At 51.3% G+C, this 16,435-nt stretch overlaps 2 protein-coding genes across 2 annotated transcripts in view; both read left to right on the top strand.

The window, feature by feature from the left end:
* The first annotated feature begins 6,124 nt into the window (after positions 1 to 6,124).
* DDX41 (DEAD (Asp-Glu-Ala-Asp) box polypeptide 41) lies at positions 6,125 to 12,017 on the top strand. Its single transcript, XM_006884406.1, has 17 exons — positions 6,125 to 6,166; positions 6,249 to 6,359; positions 6,578 to 6,737; positions 6,815 to 6,889; positions 6,971 to 7,031; positions 7,145 to 7,281; positions 8,548 to 8,620; positions 8,740 to 8,893; positions 8,972 to 9,108; positions 9,794 to 9,956; positions 10,163 to 10,294; positions 10,552 to 10,623; positions 10,734 to 10,830; positions 10,983 to 11,132; positions 11,227 to 11,298; positions 11,394 to 11,504; positions 11,665 to 12,017. Exons 1-17 carry the CDS (start codon positions 6,140 to 6,142, stop codon positions 11,799 to 11,801), a joined length of 1,869 nt encoding a protein of 622 aa, XP_006884468.1. The 5' UTR covers positions 6,125 to 6,139; the 3' UTR covers positions 11,802 to 12,017.
* A 1,745-nt stretch (positions 12,018 to 13,762) lies between these two features.
* The window catches only part of DOK3 (docking protein 3), a 3,510-nt gene continuing 837 nt past the window's right edge, over positions 13,763 to 16,435 (top strand). The window contains exons 1-4 of the mRNA XM_006884438.1: positions 13,763 to 13,943; positions 14,809 to 15,105; positions 15,978 to 16,074; positions 16,202 to 16,374. Of these exons, the coding sequence (XP_006884500.1) occupies positions 13,878 to 13,943; positions 14,809 to 15,105; positions 15,978 to 16,074; positions 16,202 to 16,374 (633 nt within the window). The 5' untranslated portion in view covers positions 13,763 to 13,877. The remainder of the gene's footprint in view (positions 13,944 to 14,808; positions 15,106 to 15,977; positions 16,075 to 16,201; positions 16,375 to 16,435) is intronic.

The raw sequence follows: 16,435 nt of genomic DNA, 5'->3' as shown, positions 1-16,435 counted from the left end.
GTTGGTGTGTTCAGTGATTTGCTAGTTGGTGTGGGGAGTGGGAAGGGTGGTAGACAGAAGACCTCCCCTTAGTAATTCTACTCAGCATGTCCTGCAAGTCTGGAATTGGGCATCATTTCCACTTAATCTATGCAGCACTCTTAGTGGTACTGTTTGACCCCACTTTACAGAGAAGGAAACGAAAGGTAGAAGAAAATTGAGTGAGCTCATCTTGGTCCACTAGGGTTAAGACCGGGACAAAATTATTAACCAATAAGCAAGTTACTCTCAGGCTTATTGTGTTTGCTTACTAATCTGTAGTGAACACTTTCATTACAGATCAGTAAATAAGCACAGTTAAACCCATGGATTTGGTTCTTACCGGCTAATCCTCCCATGATTAGGACACAAGTCCACAGGCTCCAGCATCTCTGCCTGCCCTCCTGTGGAACAGACTCAGCTTAGTGAACTTGGAGCGGTCCCCTCACCGCCTTAGGCCTTATTTTCCTCTTTTGCAAGATGAGTGACTTGGAAGAGGTTGCATTTGATACCTGTGAAAGTCCAGATATGGCCTTAGGGTCTGTCTGTCTGTATAGGTGGGGCTAGTGGAGTTCTTCACATGGAATTAATGAAGTCAGAGAAAGGTAAACTGAGTGTTTATAATTTAGATCTGACTTTCTCATGGAAATGAGACACGAGCCTATACACTTGAGAATTAAGAGAATAATGCTTTTTGCTAAATACTAAACTACCTCATCCCAACCAAATAGATCTGGTTTGTTAATTTTTATTCATTGCAAATACCTTTTATAAGAAACATTTTTTAAAAAACCAAATATAAACAGGCTATACACATTGGTTTTCACCTGATCATATGCACAGGAATCGGATCAGTTATATCTGAAAAGAATCGTTGGAGAAGTTCGACATCAGTGAAACTAGGCCAGGTGTTGATTGCAGAACAGACCATGAACTACTCATATGCAAGTTCAAATTAAAGCTAAAGAAGGTCAAATCAAATGCACAGAAATCAAAATTTCATCTTGAACCAACTCATACAACAAGATGTTGTTGTTATTATGTGCCATCGAGTCACCTGCAACAAGATAGACAACCCAATTGCAAAATGGGCACAGGGTATGGACAGACACTTCACCAAAGAAGACATTCAGATGGCACACAAACACACCTAGCTCTAAGAGAGATGCAGATCAAAACAACTATGAGATATCATCTCACCCCAGTAAGAATAGCAAAATTTAACAGAGTAGCAAACAACAAATGCTGGCGAGGTTGTGGAGAAACTGGAATCCTTATTCACTGTTGGTGGCAGTGTAAAATGGTGCAACCACTGTGGAAGGCGGTATGGCATTTTGTTCATAGTGTTGCTATGAGTTTTGCTTGACTCCATGGCAATTAACCACCACCACTAATGTCACACGTTAAGGAAAATCCTGCTAGAGTGTCCAAAAACAACTGGAACAATACGTCGATAGAGAACTACTAGAAATAAAAGCTAGGTTTAGAAGAGGTCATGTCACTAGAAACATCACCAATGTCAAATGGATCATGGCACAAAGCAGAGAGTACCAGAGAAATGTTTTTCATTGACATTTAAAAGCATCTGATTATGCTCATGTGAAACTTATACTGGAACCAGGAAGCAGTCCTCAGAACAGAGCAAGGAAGCACTGCATGGTTCAAAAACAAGAAAGGAGTGCACCAGGGAAGCGTCCAGTCTCCATACCTTTTTTAGTCTATATGCGGAATAGATCATTTAGGAAGCTGGGCTTTCTGAGGAGGAATGTGGCATCAGGATTGGAGGAAGACTCATCAACAACCTACATTATGCAGATGACAGCACCTTGCTTGCTGAAACTGAGCCTCCTGAAGCACTTGCTGCAGAAGGTCAAGGGCAGTAGTCTTCAATATGGATTGAAGCTCAATGTCAAAAAGACCCACCACTGGGCCAATAGAAAGAACCATGATAGATGGAGATAAGATTGAGGTTGTTAACAATTATAGCTTGCTTAGCTTCACAGTCAACACTCTTGACACCAGCAGTCAGAAATCAAGATGAATTGCATTTGGAAAATCTGTCAAGGGCCTCTGCAGAGTGCTGAGAAGCAATAATATCAGTTTAGAGATTAAGGTGCCCCTAACCCAGCCCATGGTCTTTGCAGTTACATGCATCTTGAGCCAGACAATGACTAAGGATGATAGAACAATCATCAATGCCCTTGAGTTGTGGTGCTGGAGAAGAGTCTTGAACATACATAACATTCCATGGACCACCAAGAAAACAAATATGTTTGTCTTGGAGAGAATGAAACCCAAGTTTCTCCTTGGAAGCTAGGATTTTGAAGCTCCGTCTTACATACTTTGGGCACGTGGCTAGGAGAGAACAATCCCTGGAGAAGCATATCATGCTGGGAAGGATGGAGGGACAGCGAAAGACAGGAAGACCCCAGATGAGGGATTGATACAGTAACCTAGGGCAATGGGGGTAGGTGTGTCAGAGTCAGTGAGACTGGCTCAGGACAGGATTCAGAGCTGCTGTACATAAGGTCACTATGAATCATAGGCAACTCGACAGCACGTAACAATAACATGATTCATTTGCTAAAAATGCCTCAGGTATACGTGTCCAATGTCGTTTTCTCTACTTAAACCAGCTCTCAACTTGAACTTACATGGGAGTGAACTGTGATGGCAGCAACCATAGGGTCAGGAGTGTTGTGAGCGGAATCAGAAGCCATTTCTTCCTCCCCCCACCCCACCCCCCCACCCCTCAGATGGTGCACTGTGGGAATGACTGAATGCTAAACCTCTCCAAAAGTCATGAAACAAAAACATTAACCATGAATCTCACAACTCCTGGTCCTTGGCCTTTCCCAAGCCTCAAGGAAGTGTGGACACTTGCCATGAAACCTTTCATTTTTGCTGTGGTCCTTCAATTCTTGCACCAGGCTCTTGCCCTGCAATAGAACTGGCACATCTGGGTAAAGGTATGCTTTGTCATAGTAATGTGACAAGTCTGATCAAGCAGCCCCTTCACTTACCAAGAAGGACTTGGAGTGGTGTTCAAGGCCTGGGTGCTGCCTGCTGCACTGTGTGTGAGCGAGCCAGGCTGTGCAGCCTCAGCTCCCCAGTTGGGCCCATCTCTTGACCTTTCTCACGTTTCCAGATCACACTTTATTTCGTGAGTTCGTGCTTATCCTGCACTTCCCAGGTGAGGTAGCTTTTGCTATGACTTCCTACAGAATTCATTTCCCCTGCCTTGGTGATACTAACATGTATTTCTTCTCAATCTCAAGATAGGCTTTCGTCCTGTTCATCTTTGTTCTGCTTCAGCAATGTACAGGGTGCACAAAACACAGTTACTCACTGCTATCAAGTCCTTTCCAACTCAGTAACCTTCTACTAGGCCTCTAATCTTGATGGGAGGAGATGATTCATCTATCCCATGGAGCGAGCACCTGGTGGAATCTAACTGCAGCCCCTCCGTTAGCAGCAGGACACATAACACTACCAGGTTCCTCCAAACATGGTAGTGTCTTACTAAACATAATTCCACTAAATGTGAAATAATTCCACAAAAAATCCTTAATAAAGTTGAAATTACTTAGTAAGAAAGTCAAGGTCCATTGTGTTCTAGGCCCATCCCAGCCTTTGGACACCCCCCAACCTTTATCCATGCCTCATTCTTTATCTGGAGCCTTTCTTCCTCCCTGCCACTCCATGCACCCAGTTTCCTATACTTCCCAGTTCAGACAGGGGCTCCTCCTGAGAAGATATCTGCAATTTCAAAATCTTTAGTCCCTCTGAGGGAGTTCTGATGGCCTAATGGTAAGAAGTTGCACTGCCATCCTAAAAGCATATGGTTTGAATCCACCTGCTCCATAGGAAAAACGGACAATCTCCTCCCGTGCGATTTACAGCTCTGAAAACTCACTGGAGGGTCAGCATGTGTCAGGTACAACTCAACTGCATGTAACAATAAATTAGTCCCTCTGAATTCTGTCACAACCTTAAAAAGCCATGGCACTAGAGACATTATAGCCAATGTTATAAGATGGATCTTGGCCTAAAGCAGAGAGTACCAGAGAAATGTGTATCTGTGTTTCATTGACTATGGAAAGGCATTTGACTGTGTGGATCACAAAAAATTGTGACTAACCTTGAGAATAATGGGGATCCCAAAACACGCAATTGTGCTCATGTAAAACCTATACATCAACCCGGAAGCAGTAGTCAAAACAGAGCAGGGAAACACTACATGGTTCAGGATCAGAAAAGGTGTGCATCAGGCATACATCATATCTCTATCCCTTTGCAATCTATATGCAGAACAGATCTTTTGGAAGGCTGGGCTTTGTGAAGAGGAATGTGGTATCAGGATTGGAGGAAAGATTTCATCAACAACCTATGTTATGCTTGCTGAAACAGGAAGACATGAGGTATTTGCTGCAGATCAAGGACTGTAGTCTTCAATATGGATTAAAACTCAACATCAAGAAAACAAAGATTCTCACCACTGGGCCAATTGGTAGCTTCATGATAGATGGAGAAGAGATTGAGATTGTTAACAACTTCAGCTTGCTTCTTTCCACAATCAACACTCTTGGTACCAGCAGTCAGGAAATTAAAAGACGAATTGCATTGGGAAAGTCTGCTCTCAGAGACCTCTCCAAAGTACTGAAGAGCAACAATATCAGTCTGGAGACTAAGGCACACCTGATACAGTCCATGGTCTTAATTGCTAGCTATGCATCAGAGAGCTGGACGATAACTAAGGAATATAGAAGGATTAATGCCTTTGAGCTGTGCTGGAGAAGAGTCTTGAACATACCGTGGACTGCCAGGAAAATAAACAAGTCTGTCCTGGAGAGGGTAAAACCAAGCTGTTCCCTGGAGGCAAGAATTTTGAAGCTCCGCCTCACATACTTTGGGCATGTGTCCAGGAGAATCCAGTCCTTGGAAAGGGACATTATGCTTGGAAGGGTGGAGGGAAGAGTGCAGAAGATCCAGGATGAGATAGATTGACTCAGAAACTGGAGAAATGGATTAGTTCTGTAGGAGAAGATGAAATTGGCTCGGGATAGGGTAGGCTAGGGAGCTCTGGTGGCCTAGTGGCAAAAAACTGCACTGCAATCCCAAAGATAACCGGTTCGAGGCTACCTATCAGCTGCTCTGTGGGCTAAAGTTGGGCAATCTTCCCTGCGATTAACTGCCTCTGAAAACTTGCCAAAGGATCCGATATGGGTCGGTTCTGACTTGATGGTACACAACAGGGAAGCAGGGTTCAAGGCTAATCGCTTTGAGTCGCAGTGGCAAATAACAACAGAGCTTCATAGTTAAAAGGGACAGTCGTTAGGATTCTATTTTACTCTGAACTTGCGTCGTGTTGTCTCACCCAGCCAGGGACACCTCCCGGTCTGAGAGGCGGTGGTGGGGTTTGGGTTTTAACACCGACAGACACTAGCATGTCCTGCCTCGCGGCTTCCAGGCCACGAGAGGGCGCTGCGCCGGCCGGCGAGGGTGTGCCTGCAAGACGTCATGTTTGAGAGAGGAAGACCACCAGGCGGGCCTTCTTCAGTTCCTAAAGAGATTCCCAATCATGAACAACAAATCTGGACCTTGCTCGATCCTGCACCCTCACAGTCTCCACCATGTTCAATCCCATTGTTACAGTCACTGTGTTCATCTCGTTAAGGGTCTTCCTCTCCGTCACTGACCCTCTACCCTTCCAAGCATGATTATCTTTTTTTCCAAGAACTAGCTCCTCCTGACAAGACGAAGCCTCTAAGGAGTATTCTGGCTGCACTTCTTCCAAAAAGGCTTGTCTGTCTTGGTTTAGGATTGATTAGCCGCCTTCAATCAGGGTTCTGCTCTTCGACTGGGCTGGGCTTGAGCCTTTCGCGCATACTTTAAATTCTCCAGAAGCCTCCAATGCCTTGCCTGACGCTTTCTCCCCTAAACCTGGCCACAGCTGCAGAAACCACACATAAGGCGTTGACATAAGAACAAAGTTTGTCCCTCTGCGCGATCCGGCACTTAGAGGTCGTTGCTAGGCATCAACATCTCTTCTGCACATCTGATTGGGTCTCACCAAAGATGAGGCGGGATTTTGCCGTGGCGCGCATGCGTGCAGCAAAGAATGGAGGAATCGGAACCCGAGCGCAAGGTGAGAGCGAGGCTGGGGTCAGCGCGGGTGTGGAGGGGAAGTGGAGGTGGGGGAACCCGGCCTGACTCGAGTTTACCTTCAGCGGGCTCGCACCCATGAGGCGACTGCCGGAGGAAGCCGGTCCGAGGCGGAGGATGAGGACGACGAGGACTACGTCCCTTATGTGCCGCTTCGGCAGCGCCGGCAACTGCTGGTAAAGAGGCCGAGGAGGAATGAAGCGTAGCCGCGGGTTCGCTGGGAGGTTGGAGGAAGGCCTGGAGTCTGGTAGGAACAGGCGCGATCCGAGTGCGCCGAGCCCTGCCTGGGGCCCACGACCCTCTCCCACAAGCCAAGATCTTGATGCAGGGCCCCTGGAACCAAACCCTTCTTTTGTCTTGGGCTTGGTTCTGAGTGCCTCTGGTGCAATCTCAGCTACAGAAGCTGCTGCAGCGAAGGCGCAAAGGGGCTACCGAGGAAGAGCAGCAAGACAGCGGCAGCGAGCCCCGGGGAGATGAGGATGACATCCCGCTGGGTCCGCAGTCCAATGTCAGCCTCCTGGACCAGCACCAGCACCTCAAAGAGAAAGCTGAAGGTGAACCCCCAGCAGGGCTTGAGGATGAGGGGAGAGGCTGGTGAGGGTGTCTTTTTGACAAATTCTTTTTCTCTCAGCCCGCAAGGAGTCTGCCAAAGAGAAGCAGCTGAAAGAAGAAGAGAAGATTCTGGAGAGCGTGGCTGAGGGCCGAGGTATGGATGTAGGCAGTGCAATGAGGAGAGCCTGGCCCCTGGGAGTCAGGAGCCACCCCTGAGCCTTGTCTGTCTCCTCAGCCTTGATGTCGGTGAAGGAGATGGCCAAGGGAATCACGTATGATGACCCAATCAAAACCAGGTATGTCTTTGGATCCTGTGCAGTTACCCTTATTTGGGGGGGGTGGCAAAGACCGGAAGGGATACCCTAAAGCCAGCTGTTCCCTGAGCCTCTGTTGACCCCACCACCCACAGTTGGATGCCACCCCGTTATGTCCTGAGTATGTCTGAAGAGCGACACGAGCGTGTGCGGAAGAAGTACCACATACTGGTCGAAGGAGATGGCATCCCACCACCTATCAAAAGTTTCAAGGAAATGAAATTCCCTGCAGGTACCTGGGAACTGGATAAGGCATTGTTCTTTTATAATTTGAGGTCTATGGGCTGTTAAATATCTTGTATTGGTTAATGTTTACTAGTGGTTAACAAGTATGGGCAGAAGGGAGGGGGAAAGAAGACATAACACAAAGCCTTTTAAAGGTGGTAGAATTTGGGAGTGGGCAATTGTGATGAATAATATTTAAGAGACCATGTATATTTTTAAAAAAAGAACAACAAGCAATCTGTGTTAGAAGTGCAATCAGAGTGCTTCTTAGAAACAAAACATGGTAGAGACATTGTATCACATAGGTTGGGCATATTGTCAAAAAGGATTATTCACTGAAAGGGGACATTGTGCTTGGAAGAGTGAAAGGTCAGCAAAGGAGATCTTCAATGAGATGGATTGACACAGTGACTGCAACAGTGGGCCTGAGTGCAGTGGAGATTGTGAGGGTGGTGCAGGAAGGATTTGGCAAGGTTTTAGTGTATGGAACATAGGGTTGCTGGGAGTTGGAGTGGACTGAGCAACAGTGATGGTTGACCAATGTGAGAAACATGTTTAATGTCATGGTATGTGTGAAGATTGTTGAAATGGCAAATGTTTCACAAAATGTATCACAAAATTGTAAATACTATAATAAAAAGCTGTGAGGTTGTATCCTAACACCTGCCTAAGAGGAGAGAGCCAGGCAGGCACGTGCAGTTGTCTGATGTAGACCTGTCACAGACCGTTGGGAACCCTTGGGCCACATGCAAGAGCAAATGGCATCAAAAGTATCTTTTTCTAGAGCATAAATACTTTATCCAAGTGAGTTTTTTCCCTTTACACCAAACTTAGAAAAAGTGAAAAATACAAGAATAATTGTTTATGATAAAACAAGGCAAGTGCCTGGGAACTAAAAAGGAATTAACACTTTTAAGATCAAGTGTATCTGAAGCTGTGTCTTTGTTTCCATTTGAACACAGCAGATACAATGTTGAAGATAACTGTGGAGATGAGAGTTTTGTGGGGGTTATTTTAGGGCACCTTTTCTGAATGTGCTTACTGCCAATAGGAGAATTTCAGTGAGATAGTAAGAGCATTGCAGCAGAAAGAAGCCCAGCCTCACGCCTGACTTTACCTAGCCCAGGTGTTCTGGGCAAGTGCTCATGTGAGAATGTGTATGAGTGCATGTGTCTGTTTCATCGTCTGTCTGTTGGGAAGGATGGGGCCAGTCCGTGGCTTTGGAGCCTTATAAAGTACCTATGAGACAGGTGATGCTAGGTTCTTTCCGTAGCCATCCTGAGAGGCCTGAAGAAGAAAGGCATCCACCACCCAACGCCTATTCAGATCCAAGGCATCCCCACTATGTGAGTGTGGGCAGGGGCCTGAAAGGTGAAGGAGGGGAGAACTGTCCCTGTGTGTCCATCTGGAGAAGAAGACCCTGTCTTCTGCTGAATCTGACCTCAGCCCTGCCCTTTCCCCACAGTCTGTCTGGCCGAGACATGATTGGGATTGCCTTCACTGGTTCAGGCAAGACACTGGTATTCACGCTGCCTGTAATCATGTTCTGCTTGGAACAAGAAAAGAGATTACCTTTCTCTAAGCGTGAGGGACCCTATGGACTCATCATCTGCCCTTCGGTAAGATAGACTGGCCAGGCGGGCAGGGCCGGGCCTGGGGCTGCCTTCTGGTGCCAGCCTCTACCCCTGTGACTGCAGCGGGAGCTGGCCAGACAGACACACGGCATCCTGGAGTACTACTGCCGCCTGCTGCAAGAGGACAGCTCGCCCCTGCTGCGCTGCGCCCTCTGCATCGGGGGCATGTCTGTCAAAGAGCAAATGGAGACCATCCGACAGTAAGTGCTGGCCCAGGCTGCCCCCGGGCGCTCCCAGGCCGTGATGATGGACAAATGAACCACAACCCAGGGGTTAGAGGAGGATAGAACGATGTGGCAAAGTGCACAGATGCTCAGCAGATTGAGCAGCCCAGCCACCGTGGGACAAGGGGAACCTAAGAGGTAGGGTAGTCAGAAAAGACTGCAGGGAAGGGGACACTTGAAATCTGAAAAGGAATATTCCAAAAAGATACCTTAGCTACAGAGACAAGGGACCTGATATGCCCAGAAATGTCATGTGGTGGTAATGAGAATGAGGGGGCTAAGGCCCTGGAATAGGGCTCGATCCCAGCCACACTCATGCAATTCCAGTATCTGCAGCTGGGATCGGGGGCAAGTCAGCCCCTGTTCCTGTTCCAGGGCACTCTCTGTCTCAGGGAAGATACCCGCATAAGACAGATGAATTATCTAATGTAAAAGGGAGTCCACTGAGGCTTAGAGATTCAAGGGGGACAGGAAGAGAGTCCAGAGAAATGGTGGTGGGGAGATAGTCTCCTCTGTGGGAGAGCTTTGTGCCACACAAAGAGTAGGGTAGTGGGAGTGAAGGCAAAGGACAGGGGAGGTGACACTGGGAGATGGGCAGAGACCAGGCTTTAGGTGGGGTGGACAGGGCCCTGCCGCCTCAGCGTGCCTCCCTGCTTCCCAGCGGAGTGCATATGATGGTGGCCACCCCTGGGCGCCTCATGGATCTGCTCCAGAAGAAGATGGTCAGCTTAGATATCTGTCGCTACCTGGCCCTGGACGAGGCTGACCGCATGATTGACATGGGCTTTGAAGGTGACATCCGCACCATCTTCTCATACTTCAAGGTGCCCACTGCTGCCTGACTCTGTCTTCCTGCATCTTGCATCCCCATCCATGCCATACATCACCACACACTGTTCCTCTCAACTGCCCCTTCTTATCAGGGGGCTATATCCCATCTGCTCAGCCCCCAGCCCCCAGCCCCTGTCTACCTTTGGTCCCAGACTCCTCATCCCTTGTCCCTGAGGTGCCAGTCTGTGTCCTCCTTCAGGGCCAGCGGCAGACTCTTCTCTTCAGTGCCACCATGCCCAAGAAGATTCAGAACTTTGCCAAAAGTGCCCTGGTGAAGCCTGTCACAATCAACGTGGGCCGTGCTGGGGCTGCCAGCCTGGATGTCATTCAGGTGGGCAGGTACTCCTAATGGTCAGGAGGACCTGAGTTGTCTTAAAATGACTGGAGTAGGGTCGTCTACCTTGGAGACACTAGGGATGTCATTCAAAGCCTCTGACCTCTTAGAGAACATGACTAGAACTTCCAACTTTTGGTGGCAAGATACTTCTAGTAACCCCCCAACTCATCTAGGGGGCCTGGCCTCAGTGGCAGGACTGTGGCTGGTGAGCCTAACTTCAGGGTCACCTGACCTGACCCCTTTGATGGCAGGAGGTGGAGTATGTGAAAGAAGAGGCCAAGATGGTGTACCTGCTTGAGTGCCTGCAGAAGACACCTCCACCTGTGAGTGCAGTGTGCAGCCACCTGGCGGAAGGAGGGGGGACAGCTATTGGGGGAAACTGGGGTGCTTCCTGGTGGAGTAACCATGTGACTGGAGTTACCTTCCTGAACAGGTGCTCATCTTTGCAGAGAAGAAAGCAGATGTGGACGCCATCCATGAGTACCTGCTGCTCAAGGGGGTTGAAGCTGTGGCCATCCATGGGGGCAAAGGTCAGGGTGGTGCTTGCAGTGGCATAGGGTCTGCTGCCCCAGCGAACCCCTGCCCCACCTTTACTCCTTCCCCTTCCCAACTGGCCCACTGCTTCTCCCCAGATTCCTCCTGTAGCTCTGACAGGTCCTACCTTACCCACCCCCTTCTCCAGATCAGGAGGAACGGACCAAGGCCATCGAGGCATTCCGAGAGGGCAAGAAAGATGTCCTTGTAGCCACAGACGTTGCCTCCAAGGGCCTTGACTTCCCTGCCATCCAGCACGTGATTAATTATGACATGCCTGAGGAGATTGAGAATTATGGTGAGGAGTTTAAGGAAACCGAAGTACAGGGAATCAAAGGGAGGGCCAGACCCCTACCCTTGGGCAGGGGCCTAAGCTCTGCTCCTCTCCACAGTACATCGTATTGGCCGCACTGGGCGCTCAGGAAACACCGGCATTGCCACAACCTTCATCAACAAGGCCTGCGGTGAGTGTCATCAGGGTTTCAGCTTGTGCTCCCTGATGTTCTGGCTGTGGGACCCCAGGCTGGGCCTGCTGACATCCCTTCTGCCTGCCCCACAGATGAGTCTGTGTTGATGGACCTCAAAGCCCTGCTGCTGGAGGCCAAGCAGAAGGTGCCACCCGTGCTGCAAGTGTTGCACTGCGGGGATGAGTCCATGCTGGACATTGGAGGTAACGGGTGGGGCCCCAGCACAGGGCAGGGGCTGGTGCATGACAGGTGCACAGAGGAAACAGGGCCATGTCAGGCCCTGAATGTCTCCCGTGGAAGCCCCAGCTCTGGGCCCTGGAGCTTGCCCAAGATCACACTGACCCCATTCCCTCAAATCCCTAGGAGAGCGGGGCTGTGCCTTCTGTGGGGGTCTGGGCCACCGGATTACCGACTGCCCCAAGCTCGAGGCAATGCAGACCAAGCAGGTCAGCAACATCGGCCGCAAGGACTACCTGGCCCACAGCTCCATGGATTTTTGAGTTGTCTGTCTGACTTCCTTCTCTCCAAGAGGCCTCACCCAGAGGCTCCAGCCACTCCCACCCACCCCACCACACACTTGTGGACTAGACGCCAGCATCTTTGGCCCAGCTGGCCTGGGCGAGGCCAGGCGGGGCCTGACTGCTGCTCCCTGTGCCCTCAGAATCACTATTTTTGTCCTCCTCCCCAGCTACCATTAAAGCACAGCCTCTCTGGCCTCCACTCAGCCTCTGGTTTTTCTCCTCTGACCATGATTGCGGACAGGGCTTCCACTCCAATCTCGGGGCTTTCGGAGGCAAGGCCTCAGCGTCTCCCTCTCCCCTGTCAGCACTAGCTCATCAGAATCTGGATATATGTCATCTAGGCACGCTGCAAGGTATCTTTCTGAACTGCCTGAGTTTGAGCTTATACCTCAGAGCAGGAGCCACACTGGCGGGCTGCAGGGAGGCGGTTGGTTCCCTGGTGGCCGTGGTGCAGTCATAAGCTCAAGGCCCGCCCCAGCCTCCCTCTTCCTGTCTGTTAGATGAAGTCTCTTGGGCCCACTAGGAGGTCACTTCCTGGCCCGGTCCTACTGCCCACCTACAACAGGCTCCGGGGAGGGCCCTCCATTGCCTTCACTAAGGAAAAACGGAAGGCACTCCGAGTCACCACACACCTCACCAACGCCTACATTGCCTGGCTCAATTAATGACCACAAGCCCCACTCTGCCCAGCTTGTCTGTGCTGGGTTTCTACTGCCCAAGTGTTGGGGAGCTCGGGTGTGAGAGAATTCATAAGTTGGGTGGTCATCACAAGACCACCACAAATGATGGAAGATTTCAACATCTGGACAGAGGGCCATGGAGCAATGGGCCTCGTGGCATCCACTTCCTGGGCAGGTCCACTAGGCCAGGCGCCTATGTAGAAGATCCCACTGGGACAGCAGTTGCTCAAGATATGTCTACCACTGTGTGTATGGCCTCGGACAGGTTACTTAATCTTTCTGAGCCTCTTTCCTCACCATTGTGATGGTGAGAAGGCACAGGCTGCCCAGGCTCAGAGCTGCATAGGCTCCTGCTACAGGCACAAAGCTGGTACCCAGGAGGCGTGAGAAAGTATCCCTGACCTGTCCCTGTATCCTGAAGCAGCTGCCTGTGCCACCTGTGGCCCCAGACTGTTCCTCAGCCTACTCTTCCCAACATGGCACTGGTCACTGGCAGGTCTGCAGAGCCACACACACAACCAGAGTACCAGCCTTCTGCAGGAAGCACTGCTCTAAAGGAACATGTCACCTCTCCAGGGGACCCACAGGCTGGGCCACTTGGACACAGCCTCCTCTGTGGACTGGGTGCCTGCCTTACGGTGTACCCTGTAGAGGCTGTTGTATTCTGGGACAATGAGGACAGTCTGGAAATCTGACCACAAGGAAACAGACAATGAAGGGGTTGGTCTGTGGAACCTCAAACCCAGGACAGGCTGAGGAGGTCAGTGAGACACCAGGGAAGGCTGTGTTTAAGCAGCAGAGAAATGGCTGCCCATGATAGAAAGGACTGGGGCAGGACCCAAAGGGTTGCTCTGGAGGCTGGCAATGGGCAGAAGCAGTGAGGACAGTGACTTGTAGAAATAATTCCAAGGGAAGGAAATGTAGAGCAGGACGGGTGAAGCTCACTAGCAGGCCCAGGGGTCAGGAAAGCCGGAGGACTGGGGTGGGACCTGGCCTGGGCATGCCAGGCCTTGGGGATACAGAGGCAAGGGAGAAGGTGGGGCAACTCGTGACTGGGGAGCCAGCCTGCGGTCTGACGCTCTCCCAGCTGACCCAGGGACATGTTGAGGCTGTTCCCCTTGGGCAGTCTGAGGCCCCTTCCTGGCAGGTGTGGGTACCAGGGCACAGCATAGACTCCAGGGCAAAAAATACATGATACCCCCTAGTGCTTGTCCCAGTTCTTCTTAAGACAGGGCTCCCCTCCCCCCAGCCCTGCAGCTGCCTCTGGACGGAGGGAGGGGAAGTGGCCAGAAGGGGAAGTGTGAAGAGTTCCCCTCAGCCTGTCATCAGTCTCCTTGGGCCTTTGGAGTGGCGGCCCTTTGGCCTGGCCGCAGCAATGGAGCCTCTGGAGACCCCTGTCAAGGATGGCATCCTCTACCAGCAGCACATCAAGTTCGGCAAGGTGGGCACCCCTTGACCGCCAGGCAGCTGTCCAAATGTGGGGAGAATGTGGCCCCTTACCCCCACCTTGGACACTGCACCCGGCCGGCCGTGGGAAAAGTGGGGATCTGGGGTGGGAGGACCAAATCCAGGTACTAGAGAGTGAAGCAGAGTCATCCAGGCCTTGAGGGGCTGAGGCCAGGCCTGTGAAAAGACTGGTTCACAGATGAGTGTACCAAGAGCAGGAATAGGGTCCTGGCAGAGGTCTAGCCTGACAGCCCTTCCAGGCACCTCAGTGGCATCAGCGCCCTCAGGGAGGCTGGAGAGGGTCAGGCAAGATGAGAGACCTGGGTCCATCAGGCCCCACCCTGAAGAAGAGGGGAGGGCTTCCAGCAGGTCACGAGAGGGAAGCGGGCGGGCTGGGAGTTCACCTCTCCCAGCGCAGCTGCAGCTGCTGCCCAGGCAGATAAAAACAGCCTGTTTCCTTTGCTCTAAGCTATTTGCATGTTTCCTTCCTTGCCATCATGAGACAGGGGCTGCCCTCCCATTGGCTCTTGGGCCAAGAGGCCTTTTCTATAGAAGGGAGACCAATACCACCTGACAGCTCTGTGCCTCTTGGGCCTTCACGGGCACCACTCACAACTTTGTGTTCTCTTGATGCAATCACAGGATAGGATGAAGGATTTAACCCAGGACTGACTAAACTTGTTCACAGACTCTTCTCTGAGCCAGTTGGGGGTGTGGTGTCCTCCTTCTTTGGGACCATGAGGGACAGAGGAGGCCAGCCGGAGCGGCCAGGATCATGTGCTGAGTCTCATGTGCTGAGTCTCATGTGCTGAGCTGAACATGGGACAATCTGCCACTCGATGGTCTCTCCTCTCCCACAGAAGTGCTGGCGGAAGGTGTGGGCATTGCTATATGCGGGAAGCCCATCAGGAGTGGCCCGGTTGGAGAGCTGGGAGGTCCGAGATGGTGGCCTGGGGTCTTCAGGGGACAGGTCCGCACGCCGCGGGGAACGGCGGGTCATCCGTTTAGCGGACTGTGTGTCTGTGCTGCCCGCTGATGGCGAGAGCTGCCCCCGAGACACTGGGGCCTTCCTCCTCACCACCACTGAGCGGAGCCACCTGCTGGCTGCCCAGCACCGCCAGGCCTGGATGGGCCCCATCTGCCAACTGGCCTTCCCGGTGAGCACACAAGGGCTTGCAGGGCCCACCTCATCCCTCACTTGGTCATCTCTATGATCCCACATATCTTGTTCTGCAGCAGCATCTGCCAAACACCCACAAATAGGAAAAAGAGTCCATAAGACCCATAAAAATCCTCATGTGGCCCCTCTTCGAGGGGCAGCGAGACCAGTGTGGTAGAGGACGAGGCCAGGTAAGCATAGTGAGATGATGTTGGAGTTTGACAGGAGCTATATAGAACCGCCTTGGACCTTGATGCCAAGTTGTAATTTTGTTGATTCTGATTAGTTTTACAGAGAGCTCAAGCCAGAGAACAAAAGGAAATAAGCAGATGTAAGAGGACAAATTAGAAAGCTCTTGGATCTGAGCAGGCAGGCTGATGGCACCTTGGGCCTGGGAGCTTGAGGTGCTGGGAGTCGGGAGGTTCAGGAAGGGAAAGGATGGAAGAAGGAGGGGCTCTCTGTGTTTTCATGGAGAAGGGGGGTGAGAGAGCTCAGGACCTAGTTACTCAGGGCTTCCTGCCCCTTTAGTGCTCCATGATGTCAGGGGCACAGAACTCAGCCCACTCCCTATGGGACCATTCTCCTCTGCATAAGCTTTGCAATCTGTAACACCCTGAAGCCCAACATATCCAAAGGGGGGACTGGCCTAGTTGTTACAGAAGAGGGGCCCGGTGTGAGCGGCCTCCAGCAGGCACAGGTTCTGGTCCAGGAGCTGCACAGAGAACTCTCTTGGGTTGGGGAACAGGCTCAGAGGTTGGACACACATGGTAGCTTGTCATGGAGTCCTGAGTTTCTGACCCCAGGGAGGCAAAGGGGAAGGCATGGGATAGGGGGAGCTCCATCTAATCTCTAGCCTTGGGCCCGCCTCAGGGTACAGAATGCTCCTCAGCAACAGGGGAGACAGAGTCTCCCACCAGGGGACTTGTCCCCATGGAAGAAAACTCCATCTACTCTTCTTGGCAGGAAGGTGAGTTTGACAAGGCGGGCCAGGGCCTCTGCCTGGAAGCACCCGAGGCTGGGATTGGTGGGGACTAGAGGGCATAGCATCTGCTTCAGTGATGATGGGAGGGGCCCCTCATGGTCATCTCCTGCAGTGGCCGAGTTCCCAGTGGTGGTGCAAAAGACAGAAGCGGCAGCCCGCTGCCAGCTGAAGGGGCCTTACCTGCTGGCACTGGGCCAGGACACCGTGGTGCTGCACGAGCCCTCAGGCCAGCACGCCCTCTACTCGTGGCCCTACCGCTTCCTGCGCAAGTTTGGCTCTGACAAGGTGAGGCGTCTGCCCTGAGGGTCCCAGAGCAGGGATGGCACCTGGCCCTGCCTCTGACCCC

The sequence above is a fragment of the Elephantulus edwardii genome, unplaced genomic scaffold (assembly GCF_000299155.1).
Source record: "Elephantulus edwardii isolate Elephantulus edwardi_28Jun2011 unplaced genomic scaffold, EleEdw1.0 scaffold00033, whole genome shotgun sequence".
Classification (NCBI taxonomy): domain Eukaryota; kingdom Metazoa; phylum Chordata; class Mammalia; order Macroscelidea; family Macroscelididae; genus Elephantulus; species Elephantulus edwardii.
This window is presented reverse-complemented; position numbering and strand designations above follow the sequence as displayed.

What these genes read in the sequence shown, in the direction of transcription:
- DDX41 (XM_006884406.1), top strand. Translation starts at nt 6,140, where the DNA reads ATGGAGGAATCGGAACCCGAGCGCAAG. An exon ending in CCTCAAAGAGAAAGCTGAAG is followed by an intron (nt 6,738 to 6,814) that starts GTGAACCCCCAG and finishes TTTTTCTCTCAG; the next exon opens with CCCGCAAGGAGTCTGCCAAA. An exon ending in GGAAATGAAATTCCCTGCAG is followed by an intron (nt 7,282 to 8,547) that starts GTACCTGGGAAC and finishes TTCTTTCCGTAG; the next exon opens with CCATCCTGAGAGGCCTGAAG.